The 16,290-nt window shown below is 38.7% G+C and overlaps 2 protein-coding genes across 2 annotated transcripts; one reads left to right on the forward strand and one right to left on the reverse strand.

Moving 5' to 3' along the window:
• Positions 1–3,791: 3,791 nt before the first annotated feature.
• On the forward strand, positions 3,792–6,410 carry LOC129003725 (uncharacterized). The gene has a single exon (XM_054432020.1). The coding sequence runs from the start codon at positions 3,792–3,794 to the stop codon at positions 6,408–6,410; it is 2,619 nt and encodes an 872-aa protein (XP_054287995.1).
• A 5,816-nt stretch (positions 6,411–12,226) lies between these two features.
• On the reverse strand, positions 12,227–16,039 carry LOC129003726 (uncharacterized). Its single transcript, XM_054432021.1, has one exon. The coding sequence runs from the start codon at positions 16,037–16,039 to the stop codon at positions 12,227–12,229; it is 3,813 nt and encodes a 1,270-aa protein (XP_054287996.1).
• Positions 16,040–16,290: the final 251 nt, after the last annotated feature.

Here is a 16,290-nt window from a genome sequence, read left to right on the forward strand (position 1 = left end):
AAAATTTAAAACACGAGTGAAAGTGGGTCTTTAAATATATATTCTCGACCATTTATTTAATGTGCTCGTTAAATCTTGCACTTCAAACTTGGTCTCAAATATTTAATGACTCACTTTATACTCTTGTTATAAAATATACTATAACAGACTTGTTTTCTGTACACAAATCTCATTAAGAGAAGTTTTTCGTTTATTTTATGCATTCGCAAGCAACAATGGCTAAATATGTACAGAGAGATCTAGATAAATAAAATCGAGGAATCACTCGTTGAACAATAACAAATATTTCAGACATTGACGAAAACCGAATAGTTATTCGATTAAAAGATGATCGGTTATATAATAACATAAATAACTTAATATAATATAATAGGTTACGTACCTTATTCCGTCTTCAGTCTTAACTTAGTCAATGCTGGATGACTAGTTTCGGGAACAAAGTCCCATTATCAAATCCTTATTAAAACATCAATTGATTATGGTCAAATATCCGACGTAAGTCTTCACCAATGTATACATGTAGGTTGACGACACATAACATTTACACATTTTACATAATAAAAGTTACAAAAACAATTACGATAGGCCGGCCACATTGAATACGGGACAAACCGACGCAGGTTACACGGCGGACACAACAGAACAGAAAGACTTACGTCGGATATTTGACCATAATCAATTGATGTTTTAATAAGGATTTGATAATGGGACTTTGTTCCCGAAGCTAGTCATCCAGAGTAGGGGTGGCAGTACTTGCGAACCAAGTAGGATCTGCGCATGAGTAGGGGTGGCGGTGATTGGGGGGATTTTGGAGTGGGGGGTCCTAACCTAACCTAACCTAACAATATAGTCCTCTCAGCTGTTAGGGGTAGTATCTTAGGTTGTTGGGAGGTAGTTAGGGTTGAAAACCATGTGACGTAACCTTATTTGGTACCTTTGTTTATTATTAAACTATTTCTGTTTATTTAGTTATGGATAAAAAGTGTATGCCTTGACCGGGTATTGAACCCCGGCCTCCTAGATGTTGATTTTATGTCTTAGCCATTTAGCTACGATACCAGTTACAGGTCCCGTGTTTATAGTGGTAAATAGATTTCTTAACCTATATATACAGAGTGTGTAAAAAAACATTATATTTTTATTTTATTTCATACATATCTATAAGCTGTAGTCCATAACAAATGCGAAACAAATGATAATTCACGTATCTAATGTTAAAAACAGCTGAAAGAGGGCTTAAATGGAACTTTACCGTCGACTATAAAAAACGGCCTTTGTAAAGGCCACCAAATGTTGAATGTTAAATTTACATTTTATGGATGTTATGTATTTTTGGGGCGTCTAACAGAGTAACGGGAGTGTGTAAATGTTTTTTTCTATTGGTTGGTTGTGTATGAACCTGTGTATGAGCCAAAGGTTCACGGGTTCGATCCTTACCAATCACCAAATGTGTTATTTCTTGTCAGGGTGATATTTTGAGTTTCAGTATGGTATTGTATCATAGTTCACCGTTTGTATATGAGCCTATGGTCCCAGAGGTTCTCAGGTTCGATCCTTACCAATCACCAAACGTGCCATTTCCGGTTAGGGTGTTTTCTTTTGTTGGTATGGTGTTGTATTATAGTTAACTGTCTGTATATGAACCTATGACCCAGAGGTTAACGGGTTCATTCCTTACCAATCACTAAACGTTTCATTTCCGGTTTGGATGTTTTCTGTTGTATGGTGTTGAAGTGAGAGTGGTGTGAGTTCTTGATCCTAGAGGTTTGTGGGTACGATCCTTACCAATTACCGACTGTTGTGTTAGAGTGACATTTTCAGTTTTAGAATTTTGTTGTTCTGTAGTTAAATGTCTGAGTATGAAACCAAGAGGTTATGGGTTCGAATCCCAACAGTCGCTAATGGTTTTACATTTGTCACTCTGAGTTTTAGTATGTGGGAGTAATTAACCGTTTGAATGTGATCCCAGAGGTTTGCGGGCTTGTAGGTTCACGGGTTCAATTCTAACCCGGTTGGGTTAGTTAACGGGTTCGATTTAACCCGGAGGGGTTAGTTTTAGAGGTTCACGGGTTCAATTCTAACCTGATTGGGTTAGTTTTAGAGGTTCACGAGTTTGATCTTAACTCGGTTGGGTTGGTTAATGGGTTCGATCCTAACCTGATTGGGTTAGTTTTAGAGGTTCACGAGTTCGATTTGAACCCGGTTGGGTTAGTTAACGGGTTCAATTCTATTCCGACTGGGTTGGTTAAGTGGTTTGATCCTAACCTGATTGGGTTAGTTTTAGAGGTTCACGAGTTGGATTTTAACTCGGTTGGGTTGGTTAACGGGTTCAATTCTAACCCGATTGGGTTAGTTTTAGAGGTTAACGGGTTCGATCCTAACCCGATTGGGTTGGTTTTAGGGGTTAATGGGCTCAATTCTAACCTGATTGGGTTGGTTCATGGGTTCGATTCTAACCCGAATGGGTAAGTTTTAGAGGTTCACGGGTTCGATACTTAGCTGATTATGTGATTTTGTATATGCATATGTAACCTCTGTTTTTCCATCAAATAACATAACCTCAAACCAAACAAGTTTATTAATTTATCATTAAGTGTCAATGGTATTTAAAACATTTTGTATAAATGTTTTACTTTGAGTTGTATTAGTTGTTATAGTTCACAAATTCTCCACGAGGTTGCAACACCATCGTCTTGGTATACACCAATTACTGTTAAAGCTTAAATTACGGTTAATTCTATATATGAGTGTATTAAATGTTTGATGTCTAACTATGCTCTGTATAGTTCTTAATATGAAGTTCAATTGCTTTTCGACCAACTGTTCCCTCCAAATAACATAGCCTCACTTTATGTATTGTATACGTAGGTTTATAAAATAAATACTTTGGATATTCTGCCGGAAAAATAAGGAAAACAACTGTGAAAGCTAAAACGGTTTATTTATAATATCTACATCCTGTGTGGTGGTATTGCATCATCTGAAACAAAAATTATAATTAGTACCACATCCGGTGTAGTAAACAAGTTATAACTTGAAAAAAATCCTGTACGCTGATTGGCTATAATAAGCTCACTCCTGATTGGTCATAAATAGGTGATCTGTGTAGTCATTAGCTACTCCCACCCCTTTCCCTACCGTATATATATTGCTCTGTATCACCATCGCATCACTTTGCTCTCAGCGTTTGACGAAGATGGACGTAAGTAACGTAGCTGCTCAAGTAGTAGAACCTGTAAATATAGTTGATGATTCTGTTGAAGTAGTTGTCCCTGTAAATGTATTAGATAAACACGAAAATTATGTTAAGAAATTCAGAATTCATGGTATTAACACTGTTTTCAAGTTTTCTAACCCCCCGCCTGAAACTAGTGAGATTGACTGGCTAAGACAAGGGTTTGGTCAAAATTAACTTGTTGTTTCATAACCGGCACTATAATGTAATTACCAGTTTGACAGCCGCGTTTGTTTGCAATTATTTCTGTGACGCTTGCCATATCCCCTATGATCACAAAGGTAAGCACCGCTGCTCAAACATTTGCTCGCAGTGTCAGACCATCTCACCCCCTTGTGTAGAGGAGCATGGGGGAATCCTGTGTCCTAAATGTAACATGACTTACAAAAATCAACGCTGTTTCATCGCACATCAAGCCGATAGATGTAAAAATGTTAAGAAATGTTTAGATTGTGAAAAACTAGTCTGGCTTAAAGAGAGGTCCAAACATCACAAGTGCGGAGAAGAATTTTGCAATCCTTGTAGAGCATTTAAAGATCCAAACCATAAATGTTATATGAATCACAACGAGGGCAAACCTAAATCTAAAGACTACGTTTTTATTTTCTTTGATTTGGAAACCCGCCAGGACGAGTTCTTGCCCTCTAACCCTGAAAGTAAAGTACATAAAGTTAACCTGTGTGTCTCTCAACAATTTTGTTACCAGTGTATTGAGGAAAAATTCTGTATAGCGTGTAAAAACCGTACACGAGTGTTTGATTCCGACCCTATCAACCAGTTTATGAACTATGTAATGTATGTGAGAAAGCAGTTTAAAAACGTTTGTGTAATTGCACATAATGGGCAGGGTTTTGACTTTCAATTCTTGCTAAAGTACTTGTTGGAAGAAACAAAATTCACACCGGAACTTGTGATGCGGGGAACCAAAATTATCTTAATGAAAATTGACAATGTGAGGTTTGTGGACTCGTTAAGTTACTTCCCCATGGCTCTGTCTGCTCTGCCTAAAGCCTTTGACCTACCTCCAGAGAAAAAGAAAGGCTACTTTCCTCATCTCTTCAACACATTAGCAAACCAAAACTACGTGGGTCCTATGCCAGCCAAAGAGTACTATTGTCCCGAATCCATGTTTGAAAAATCGCACAATGACTTTGACAAATGGTACAGTGAGCAGGTTGCAAACAAGTATGAATTTAATTTTAAAAAGGAGTTGTTGGAATACTGTATGTCAGATGTTGATATCTTGGCTCAAGCCTGTCTAAAGTTCCGCTCAATCTTCCTAAAAGAGTGCAATGTTGACCCGTTTCTCGAGGCTGTTACCATCGCGAGTGCCTGTAATCTAGCCTTCAGACGAAACTTCCTAAAACCCAACACTATCGGCATCATCCCTAAGAACGGCTATCGATTAGTAGACAATCAATCGGCAATTGCGCTACAGTGGCTTTCTTGGGTCGAGGAAACCAACGGGATTAGGATCGATCATGCCGGACGAGGCAAAGAAGTCAAAGTTAATGGGATGAAAGTAGATGGGTTTGATGGTAGAAACATCTACGAATTTCAAGGGTGTTACTGGCACGGGTGCCCTAAATGTTTTCCTTACGACCGTTACGCCCCTTTGAAGGAGGATCCCTCCGATAGCCTACATCTTCGCTACGAGCGAACTAAAGCCAAAAACGCAAAGTTTACTGAACACGCATTGGTAGAGATGTGGGAATGCGAATTCCGTAAGCTTAAAAAGGATCAAAAGCTCAATCATCTGGACAGTCTGCCCATCTTGAACAATCTCCCACTAGACCCACGACAGTCTTTCTTTGGAGGTAGGACTGGCAACGCGAAATCCTATCACAAATGCGCCGAGGGGGAAACTATTCAATACGTCGACGTTTGCTCCCTGTACCCGTACGTTTGTAAGTATGGGAAGTACCCTGTAGGCCACCCAACTATCTATGTAGGAGACAAGGAGTGTCGTGAGAGAGGTATGGAAGTAGATGGGTTGTTAAAATGTAAAGTCCTGCCACCATGCGATCTCTATCACCCGGTACTCCCCGCAAAAATGAACGATAAATTGATGTTTGTTTTGTGTAGGACTTGTGGGGAGATGATGTATCAGGGAGAGTGTAACCATGATAGCGATAATAGGGCACTTGTTGGGACTTGGACTATGGATGAGATCAGGAAGGCGGTAGAGAAAGGGTACATTGTACTGAACATGTATGAGTTATGGGAGTACCAGGTAGCGACTTATGAAAACGGGGGCTTGTTCACTGACTTTATCAATAAATTCTTAAAGATGAAACAGGAAGCTTCGGGCTATCCAGAGTGGTGCAAGACTGAGAAGGACAAAAACAAGTATATTACAGATTATTTAGGACATGAGGGAATAAAGCTAGAGAAAGACAAAATTGTTAAGAACGGGGGTTTGAGGTCTTTGGCAAAATTAATGCTAAACAGTTTCTGGGGAAAATTCGGACAGAGGGAGAACCAGACTAAAGCCACAATCGTTAGGGACTCCAAAATACTTTTCCAAATGTTCTCATCCCCTGAAATAGATATAAATAGGCTCCAGACCGTTAATGACGAGGTTGTGGTTGTTTCCTGGGAGTATCTAGATGAGGTAGGAGAGCCTCTAAGCAACGTAAACGTTTGTATCGCGGCGTACACCACTGCACAGGCGAGACTCAAGCTCTATGATCATCTTGAGGCCCTAGGAGTTCAAGTATTATATTATGACACAGACAGTGTCATTTTTTACTACCGCCAAGGCTTATACAGAGTTCCTACGGGAGATTACCTCGGCGAAATGACTGACGAATTGGCAGATTACGGACCCGGCTCTTATATTACTGAACTTGTCTCTGGGGGGCCTAAAACTTACGCGTACCTTGTCTGGTCAACCAATCAACAGAAATTGATCCCAGTCTGTAAAATCGAGGGCCTCACCCTAAACTTTAAAACATCAAGAGTTGTAAACTTTGAAAAACTGAGAGAAATGATCCTAAGTGAAGTAAAACAGTCAATTGAAATTGAAGAAAACAGAATCAGAAGAACTAGAGATAGAGACATCGTTACCATCACTGAGAGCAAAGTGTTTAAAATCACGGGGCCTAAGAGAAGGTATGAAGGAGAGTACGACACTCTACCTTTTGGATATAGAAAAGTCCAAAGAGACATTTAAATTCCTTGGTAAATAACTTTGTAATTTTTCATTGTATTTTTCAAATTATTAGGAGAGTTATTGTAAATAACTCTCCTAATAAAAAACATGTCTATAGATAAATACTTATGTAACCCGACCAAAGTGTGAGTGTGTGTACATTGAGAAGTTCAGATTGGAAAGAACCTGTGCTACTCCTTGTACTTGTGTGAATGTGTGTACACTGAGGTGCTCAAATCTTGATGGACTTGAGCCACTCCCTGTACTTGTGTGAATGCTATTGGTCACTGGCGCGGCTGACTAAAAGGTCCGTAAACCATGTGTGAAGGTCACTGGCGTGGCTGACTAAAAGGCCCGTAAACCACGAATGTTAAAACTTTTGGCAGGATTACGTAACTAAATCTATAGACTTGACAAAAAAAAGCTTTGTAAAAGTAAGGGAGAGGGCGTTTATAGTGACTACCAGGTAAACTGGACTGGCTATAAACGCTTAACCTGGCCTCACTTAATGAGGGGATAGTCTCAAACCCTATCCAACACAAAGCTATATCATACGTAACAGGCGTTAAGATACATCATTCTACTAATAATGGATGGCATAGCGGAAGAACTATACCAAATGTAATGTAACTCTTAGATGATCAAACGACCTGTATAAAGATGATATAGAAGAGATGCAACCTAGTGGAAAGCATGTAAACTACAACAAAAGTATAGTGGACAACTGAAATCGTTATTACAGATGGTTAAACCTAACAACTCTACATCTTGATAGGGTGGTACATTCAAAAACGTATGAGGAGAGGAGGTCAAACTCTTACTTAAATCTATCTCCCATAAGAGCCTCTAGTTAAAGAGGATGATTATTGCACTATTCTGTAAATAATACAAGTTTACCATATTGATTTTACACTTGAGGTGTTAAAGACTCAAAAACAGGAAACTAGTGTTGTATTGAGTGAGAAATCAAATTCTAACCCATATTTAATACTTAATAAACATACCTAGGTACAAAGGTAACGTTATCACTGCTACCCACAGTGTTATCCTGTGATGGTAAATAGTACAGTTGTTCGTGACAACACCCTACCTGTGATTCATGAGTGTAATGTGTAGGTACAAAGCCCCCTGATTGACCCTCAAGTGACTGACTTTCGTTGAAAAACTAATATTCTTGACAACGGTACATATTGATGTAACAGACTTTCAAACCTTGGTTGTAGTAAATAACAACTAAATTGGATCAGGGAAAGGCAAATTAACCCATTATCATGGCAAGCCACAACAGCGATATAAATATTAACAATCGCTAAAAGGCGAGTATACACAAATACATCATCAAGACATGAACATCAAGATCCCCTATGATAGCTAAATCTTGTAGATATCCTAAAAATCCTGTAATCACAAGCCATGGAACCTTACAAGCGGATAATAATATATGAGTTAGTATTGGTAAAAATATATCTGTTTTAGCCAAGAACCCTTACGAACCTGAAAAATTAAATACCCAAGTCTATTTATTTACGTACCTTTTATAAGCTACAACTAATAATGTAACCTATGTTTATTGATTAACAGATTGGTTTTTATTACTTTCATCCTATTTATCATAGGTGTTCTGAAGACTATTGTAAACACATTATCTTATAGCATTTGTACCCGAATGTTCCATATGGCTTTCAGCTCTGAATGTAATGTGACACCTATTGTCTACGCCTCTTTTAAGTTGTCACTGTTTTGAAAAGTATTTAATGTTAAGCAATAGTATTAATGGAGATGTCTCTTAGATTGACATGAAATAGATACACTTGAAGTTCTAAGTAAAGCCCCTTTTACTGTTATTGAGGTTTTACCGTACTCTGAATAAAAAACCTCTTTTACAACACAAAAACCATCGATATTCAGCGTATACTCTAAAGACCGAGGAATGTACAATTCATTTCAACGAAGAATGCAAAGCAAGACAGGGAATAGCTGTTATAAATAACACTGACAACTTATGTCTAGCTAGAGCAATAGTGGTAGGTAAAGCCTATGCAAAAAATGGATCCACAAATTTGAGGTATTCACGAAGACAAGAGCATGAGACAAACAAATAGGGCAAAGAAACTTATAGCTAAAGCGTGTGTAGGAATGCATGAAGAGGGATCAGGTATCCCTGAACTTGAAAAGTTCCAGGCACTCTTAAAGAAATATAGAATAACCGTGTATAATTACGATAGCAAGGGTCGGAATGTATATTTCTCTGGTGTGAATAGTGATGCAAAATTTAAAATCAACTTATGTACCATGATAACCACTATAATGCAATTACCAACTTAACCGCTGCTTTTGCGTGTGTGTACTTTTGCGATGTTTACCATGTCCCATATGATCACAAAGGAGCCCACAGATGTTCAATCATCTGTCCATCTTGTTACACCTTCTCACCTCCTTGTGTGGAGGAAAAATGGTGGGATATCTTGCCGCTATTGTAACCGCTTTTTTAAAAAAATGAACGGTGCTTTATTGCCCATCAAAGACAAATTTGTAAAACAATTAAGTTCTGCCGAGGGTGTGAAAAAATTATATTCCCAACTAAACGTAAATCAACTCATATGTGTGGAGAGGTATATTGTCACCCTAATGGTACATTTAAAGACCCTAATCATAAATGCTACATTCAGATAGACAAGAAAAGCCCTAAAGACCGTGACTACCTATTTATTCTCTCTGATCTTGAAACAACCAGGATGAGTCCCTACCCTCAGATCCCGAGACTAAGTTACATAAAGTAAATTTATGTGTTTCAAAAGCACCAATGGGGTGAATGTGAATCTTGTTCAGAACGTTATAAAATATTTGATAGCAATCCTGTTAAGCAGTTCATGAACTATGTAATGGAAACCCGCAAACATTTCAAAAACGTCTGTGTAATTGCACACAACGGACAAGGGTTTGACTTTCAGTTTACACTTAGGTATTTCCTCGAAGAGACAAAATTCACACCAAACATCATTCCAAGAGGAACTAAAATTATTTTGATGGAGGTTGCTATCGTTAGATTTATTGACTCCCTTAGCTACTTCCCCATGTCTTTGTCTGCCTTACCAAAAGCTTTTGACTTACCACCTGAAAAGAACAATTGTGTTATACCAATACTATTATACAGCAGATTAAAACTATCGAATTTCGGAGCTTGATCTGCAACACCGTTTGCCACCGGAGGTGACACCCTTGCCTTCAGTACCTTATATGAAAACTATGTAACATCGGTGTAAACTCTCCACACATATGAGTTGATTTACGTTTAGTTGGGAATATAATTTTTTCACACCCTCGGCAGAACTTAATTGTTTTACAAATTTGTCTTTGATGGGCAATAAAGCACCGTTCATTTTTTTAAAAAAGCGGTTACAATAGCGGCAAGATATCCCACCATTTTTCCTCCACACAAGGAGGTGAGAAGGTGTAACAAGATGGACAGATGATTGAACATCTGTGGGCTCCTTTGTGATCATATGGGACATGGTAAACATCGCAAAAGTACACACACGCAAAAGCAGCGGTTAAGTTGGTAATTGCATTATAGTGGTTATCATGGTACATAAGTTGATTTTAAATTTTGCATCACTATTCACACCAGAGAAATATACATTCCGACCCTTGCTATCGTAATTATACACGGTTATTCTATATTTCTTTAAGAGTGCCTGGAACTTTTCAAGTTCAGGGATACCTGATCCCTCTTCAGGCATTCCTACACACGCTTTAGCTATAAGTTTCTTTGCCCTATTTGTTTGTCTCATGCTCTTGTCTTCGTGAATACCTCAAATTTGTGGATCCATTTTTGCATAGGCTTTACCTACCACTATTGCTCTAGCTAGACATAAGTTGTCAGTGTTATTTATAACAGCTATTCCCTGTCTTGCTTTGCATTCTTCGTTGAAATGAATTGTACATTCCTCGGTCTTTAGAGTATACGCTGAATATCGATGGTTTTTGTGTTGTAAAAGAGGTTTTTTATTCAGAGTACGGTAAAACCTCAATAACAGTAAAAGGGGCTTTACTTAGAACTTCAAGTGTATCTATTTCATGTCAATCTAAGAGACATCTCCATTAATACTATTGCTTAACATTAAATACTTTTCAAAACAGTGACAACTTAAAAGAGGCGTAGACAATAGGTGTCACATTACATTCAGAGCTGAAAGCCATATGGAACATTCGGGTACAAATGCTATAAGATAATGTGTTTACAATAGTCTTCAGAACACCTATGATAAATAGGATGAAAGTAATAAAAACCAATCTGTTAATCAATAAACATAGGTTACATTATTAGTTGTAGCTTATAAAAGGTACGTAAATAAATAGACTTGGGTATTTAATTTTTCAGGTTCGTAAGGGTTCTTGGCTAAAACAGATATATTTTTACCAATACTAACTCATATATTATTATCCGCTTGTAAGGTTCCATGGCTTGTGATTACAGGATTTTTAGGATATCTACAAGATTTAGCTATCATAGGGGATCTTGATGTTCATGTCTTGATGATGTATTTGTGTATACTCGCCTTTTAGCGATTGTTAATATTTATATCGCTGTTGTGGCTTGCCATGATAATGGGTTAATTTGCCTTTCCCTGATCCAATTTAGTTGTTATTTACTACAACCAAGGTTTCAAAGTCTGTTACATCAATATGTACCGTTGTCAAGAATATTAGTTTTTCAACGAAAGTCAGTCACTTGAGGGTCAATCAGGGGGCTTTGTACCTACACATTACACTCATGAATCACAGGTAGGGTGTTGTCACGAACAACTGTACTATTTACCATCACAGGATAACACTGTGGGTAGCAGTGATAACGTTACCTTTGTACCTAGGTATGTTTATTAAGTATTAAATATGGGTTAGAATTTGATTTCTCACTCAATACAACACTAGTTTCCTGTTTTTGAGTCTTTAACACCTCAAGTGTAAAATCAATATGGTAAACTTGTATTATTTACAGAATAGTGCAATAATCATCCTCTTTAACTAGAGGCTCTTATGGGAGATAGATTTAAGTAAGAGTTTGACCTCCTCTCCTCATACGTTTTTGAATGTACCACCCTATCAAGATGTAGAGTTGTTAGGTTTAACCATCTGTAATAACGATTTCAGTTGTCCACTATACTTTTGTTGTAGTTTACATGCTTTCCACTAGGTTGCATCTCTTCTATATCATCTTTATACAGGTCGTTTGATCATCTAAGAGTTACATTACATTTGGTATAGTTCTTCTGCTATGCCATCCATTATTAGTAGAATGATGTATCTTAACGCCTGTTACGTATGATATAGCTTTGTGTTGGATAGGGTTTGAGACTATCCCCTCATTAAGTGAGGCCAGGTTAAGCGTTTATAGCCAGTCCAGTTTACCTGGTAGTCACTATAAACGCCCTCTCCCTTACTTTTACAAAGCTTTTTTTTGTCAAGTCTATAGATTTAGTTATGTAATCCTGCCAAAAGTTTTAACATTCGTGGTTTACGGGCCTTTTAGTCAGCCACGCCAGTGACCTTCACACATGGTTTACGGACCTTTTAGTCAGCCGCGCCAGTGACCAATAGCATTCACACAAGTACAGGGAGTGGCTCAAGTCCATCAAGATTTGAGCACCTCAGTGTACACACATTCACACAAGTACAAGGAGTAGCACAGGTTCTTTCCAATCTGAACTTCTCAATGTACACACACTCACACTTTGGTCGGGTTACATAAGTATTTATCTATAGACATGTTTTTTATTAGGAGAGTTATTTACAATAATATATACAATGAAAAATTACAAAGTTATTTACCAAGGAATTTAAATGTCTCTTTGGACTTTTCTATATCCAAAAGGTAGAGTGTCGTACTCTCCTTCATACCTTCTCTTAGGCCCCGTGATTTTAAACACTTTGCTCTCAGTGATGGTAACGATGTCTCTATCTCTAGTTCTTCTGATTCTGTTTTCTTCAATTTCAATTGACTGTTTTACTTCACTTAGGATCATTTCTCTCAGTTTTTCAAAGTTTACAACTCTTGATGTTTTAAAGTTTAGGGTGAGGCCCTTGATTTTACAGACTGGGATCAATTTCTGTTGATTGGTTGACCAGACAAGGTACGCGTAAGTTTTAGGCCCCCCAGAGACAAGTTCAGTAATATAAGAGCCGGGTCCGTAATCTGCCAATTCGTCAGTCATTTCGCCGAGGTAATCTCCCGTAGGAACTCTGTATAAGCCTTGGCGGTAGTAAAAAATGACACTGTCTGTGTCATAATATAATACTTGAACTCCTAGGGCCTCAAGATGATCATAGAGCTTGAGTCTCGCCTGTGCAGTGGTGTACGCCGCGATACAAACGTTTACGTTGCTTAGAGGCTCTCCTACCTCATCTAGATACTCCCAGGAAACAACCACAACCTCGTCATTAACGGTCTGGAGCCTATTTATATCTATTTCAGGGGATGAGAACATTTGGAAAAGTATTTTGGAGTCCCTAACGATTGTGGCTTTAGTCTGGTTCTCCCTCTGTCCGAATTTTCCCCAGAAACTGTTTAGCATTAATTTTGCCAAAGACCTCAAACCCCCGTTCTTAACAATTTTGTCTTTCTCTAGCTTTATTCCCTCATGTCCTAAATAATCTGTAATATACTTGTTTTTGTCCTTCTCAGTCTTGCACCACTCTGGATAGCCCGAAGCTTCCTGTTTCATCTTTAAGAATTTATTGATAAAGTCAGTGAACAAGCCCCCGTTTTCATAAGTCGCTACCTGGTACTCCCATAACTCATACATGTTCAGTACAATGTACCCTTTCTCTACCGCCTTCCTGATCTCATCCATAGTCCAAGTCCCAACAAGTGCCCTATTATCGCTATCATGGTTACACTCTCCCTGATACATCATCTCCCCACAAGTCCTACACAAAACAAACATCAATTTATCGTTCATTTTTGCGGGGAGTACCGGGTGATAGAGATCGCATGGTGGCAGGACTTTACATTTTAACAACCCATCTACTTCCATACCTCTCTCACGACACTCCTTGTCTCCTACATAGATAGTTGGGTGGCCTACAGGGTACTTCCCATACTTACAAACGTACGGGTACAGGGAGCAAACGTCGACGTATTGAATAGTTTCCCCCTCGGCGCATTTGTGATAGGATTTCGCGTTGCCAGTCCTACCTCCAAAGAAAGACTGTCGTGGGTCTAGTGGGAGATTGTTCAAGATGGGCAGACTGTCCAGATGATTGAGCTTTTGATCCTTTTTAAGCTTACGGAATTCGCATTCCCACATCTCTACCAATGCGTGTTCAGTAAACTTTGCGTTTTTGGCTTTAGTTCGCTCGTAGCGAAGATGTAGGCTATCGGAGGGATCCTCCTTCAAAGGGGCGTAACGGTCGTAAGGAAAACATTTAGGGCACCCGTGCCAGTAACACCCTTGAAATTCGTAGATGTTTCTACCATCAAACCCATCTACTTTCATCCCATTAACTTTGACTTCTTTGCCTCGTCCGGCATGATCGATCCTAATCCCGTTGGTTTCCTCGACCCAAGAAAGCCACTGTAGCGCAATTGCCGATTGATTGTCTACTAATCGATAGCCGTTCTTAGGGATGATGCCGATAGTGTTGGGTTTTAGGAAGTTTCGTCTGAAGGCTAGATTACAGGCACTCGCGATGGTAACAGCCTCGAGAAACGGGTCAACATTGCACTCTTTTAGGAAGATTGAGCGGAACTTTAGACAGGCTTGAGCCAAGATATCAACATCTGACATACAGTATTCCAACAACTCCTTTTTAAAATTAAATTCATACTTGTTTGCAACCTGCTCACTGTACCATTTGTCAAAGTCATTGTGCGATTTTTCAAACATGGATTCGGGACAATAGTACTCTTTGGCTGGCATAGGACCCACGTAGTTTTGGTTTGCTAATGTGTTGAAGAGATGAGGAAAGTAGCCTTTCTTTTTCTCTGGAGGTAGGTCAAAGGCTTTAGGCAGAGCAGACAGAGCCATGGGGAAGTAACTTAACGAGTCCACAAACCTCACATTGTCAATTTTCATTAAGATAATTTTGGTTCCCCGCATCACAAGTTCCGGTGTGAATTTTGTTTCTTCCAACAAGTACTTTAGCAAGAATTGAAAGTCAAAACCCTGCCCATTATGTGCAATTACACAAACGTTTTTAAACTGCTTTCTCACATACATTACATAGTTCATAAACTGGTTGATAGGGTCGGAATCAAACACTCGTGTACGGTTTTTACACGCTATACAGAATTTTCCCTCAATACACTGGTAACAAAATTGTTGAGAGACACACAGGTTAACTTTATGTACTTTACTTTCAGGGTTAGAGGGCAAGAACTCGTCCTGGCGGGTTTCCAAATCAAAGAAAATAAAAACGTAGTCTTTAGATTTAGGTTTGCCCTCGTTGTGATTCATATAACATTTATGGTTTGGATCTTTAAATGCTCTACAAGGATTGCAAAATTCTTCTCCGCACTTGTGATGTTTGGACCTCTCTTTAAGCCAGACTAGTTTTTCACAATCTAAACATTTCTTAACATTTTTACATCTATCGGCTTGATGTGCGATGAAACAGCGTTGATTTTTGTAAGTCATGTTACATTTAGGACACAGGATTCCCCCATGCTCCTCTACACAAGGGGGTGAGATGGTCTGACACTGCGAGCAAATGTTTGAGCAGCGGTGCTTACCTTTGTGATCATAGGGGATATGGCAAGCGTCACAGAAATAATTGCAAACAAACGCGGCTGTCAAACTGGTAATTACATTATAGTGCCGGTTATGAAACAACAAGTTAATTTTGAACTTGGGTTTCTCTACATTTCCCTCAAAGTACACATCACGACCTTTAGCATTGTAGTTGTATACAGTGATTTTATAGTCTTTAAGCAAGTCCTGGAATTTTTCAAGTTCAGCAATACCGGCACCACCCTCTGGCAATTCGACTCTGGCTCGACGTACAAGTTTTTGAGCCCTTACAGTCTGTCTTTTTGCTTTATCCATTCTAACTAAATCATATGCTGGGTCTTTATTTACATTAGCTATAGCTACCACCAAGGCACGAGGAAGACACAAATTATCTTTATTATTAATTACAACAATCCCCCTTCTTGCTTTACATTCTTCATCAAAGGTGTTATACAGGCCAGGTCTAACCCTACCTTTACCTACAGGGAGATTAACTCGAGTACATTCTACTTGAAATGTGTCCGTGGACTTGATCGATTCAGCATTTGATTGAACAATTCCCCCAAATATTTGCCACAAGACATCCTCGTTAACTTCATTTGCAGGGCGAAAAGTGACAAACCCCGACTCTTCCCTTTTCAGGTTAAGGGAACGCAAAGTGAAACCTAATTGATCGCCCTCCTGACAAACTTCTTTCATTTCATTTACAATTTGACCAAACCCTTGTCTTAGCCAGTCAATCTCACTAGTTTCAGGCGGGGGGTTAGAAAACTTGAAAACAGTGTTAATACCATGAATTCTGAATTTCTTAACATAATTTTCGTGTTTATCTAATACATTTACAGGGACAACTACTTCAACAGAATCATCAACTATATTTACAGGTTCTACTACTTGAGCAGCTACGTTACTTACGTCCATCTTCGTCAAACGCTGAGAGCAAAGTGATGCGATGGTGATACAGAGCAATATATATACGGTAGGGAAAGGGGTGGGAGTAGCTAATGACTACACAGATCACCTATTTATGACCAATCAGGAGTGAGCTTATTATAGCCAATCAGCGTACAGGATTTTTTTCAAGTTATAACTTGTTTACTACACCGGATGTGGTACTAATTATAATTTTTGTTTCAGATGATGCAATACCACCACACAGGATGTAGATATTA

This window comes from Macrosteles quadrilineatus, unplaced genomic scaffold (genome assembly GCF_028750875.1).
Source record: "Macrosteles quadrilineatus isolate MER2022 unplaced genomic scaffold, UCM_ALF_1.0 Scaffold_9__3_contigs__length_116548681, whole genome shotgun sequence".
NCBI classification, from domain to species: domain Eukaryota; kingdom Metazoa; phylum Arthropoda; class Insecta; order Hemiptera; family Cicadellidae; genus Macrosteles; species Macrosteles quadrilineatus.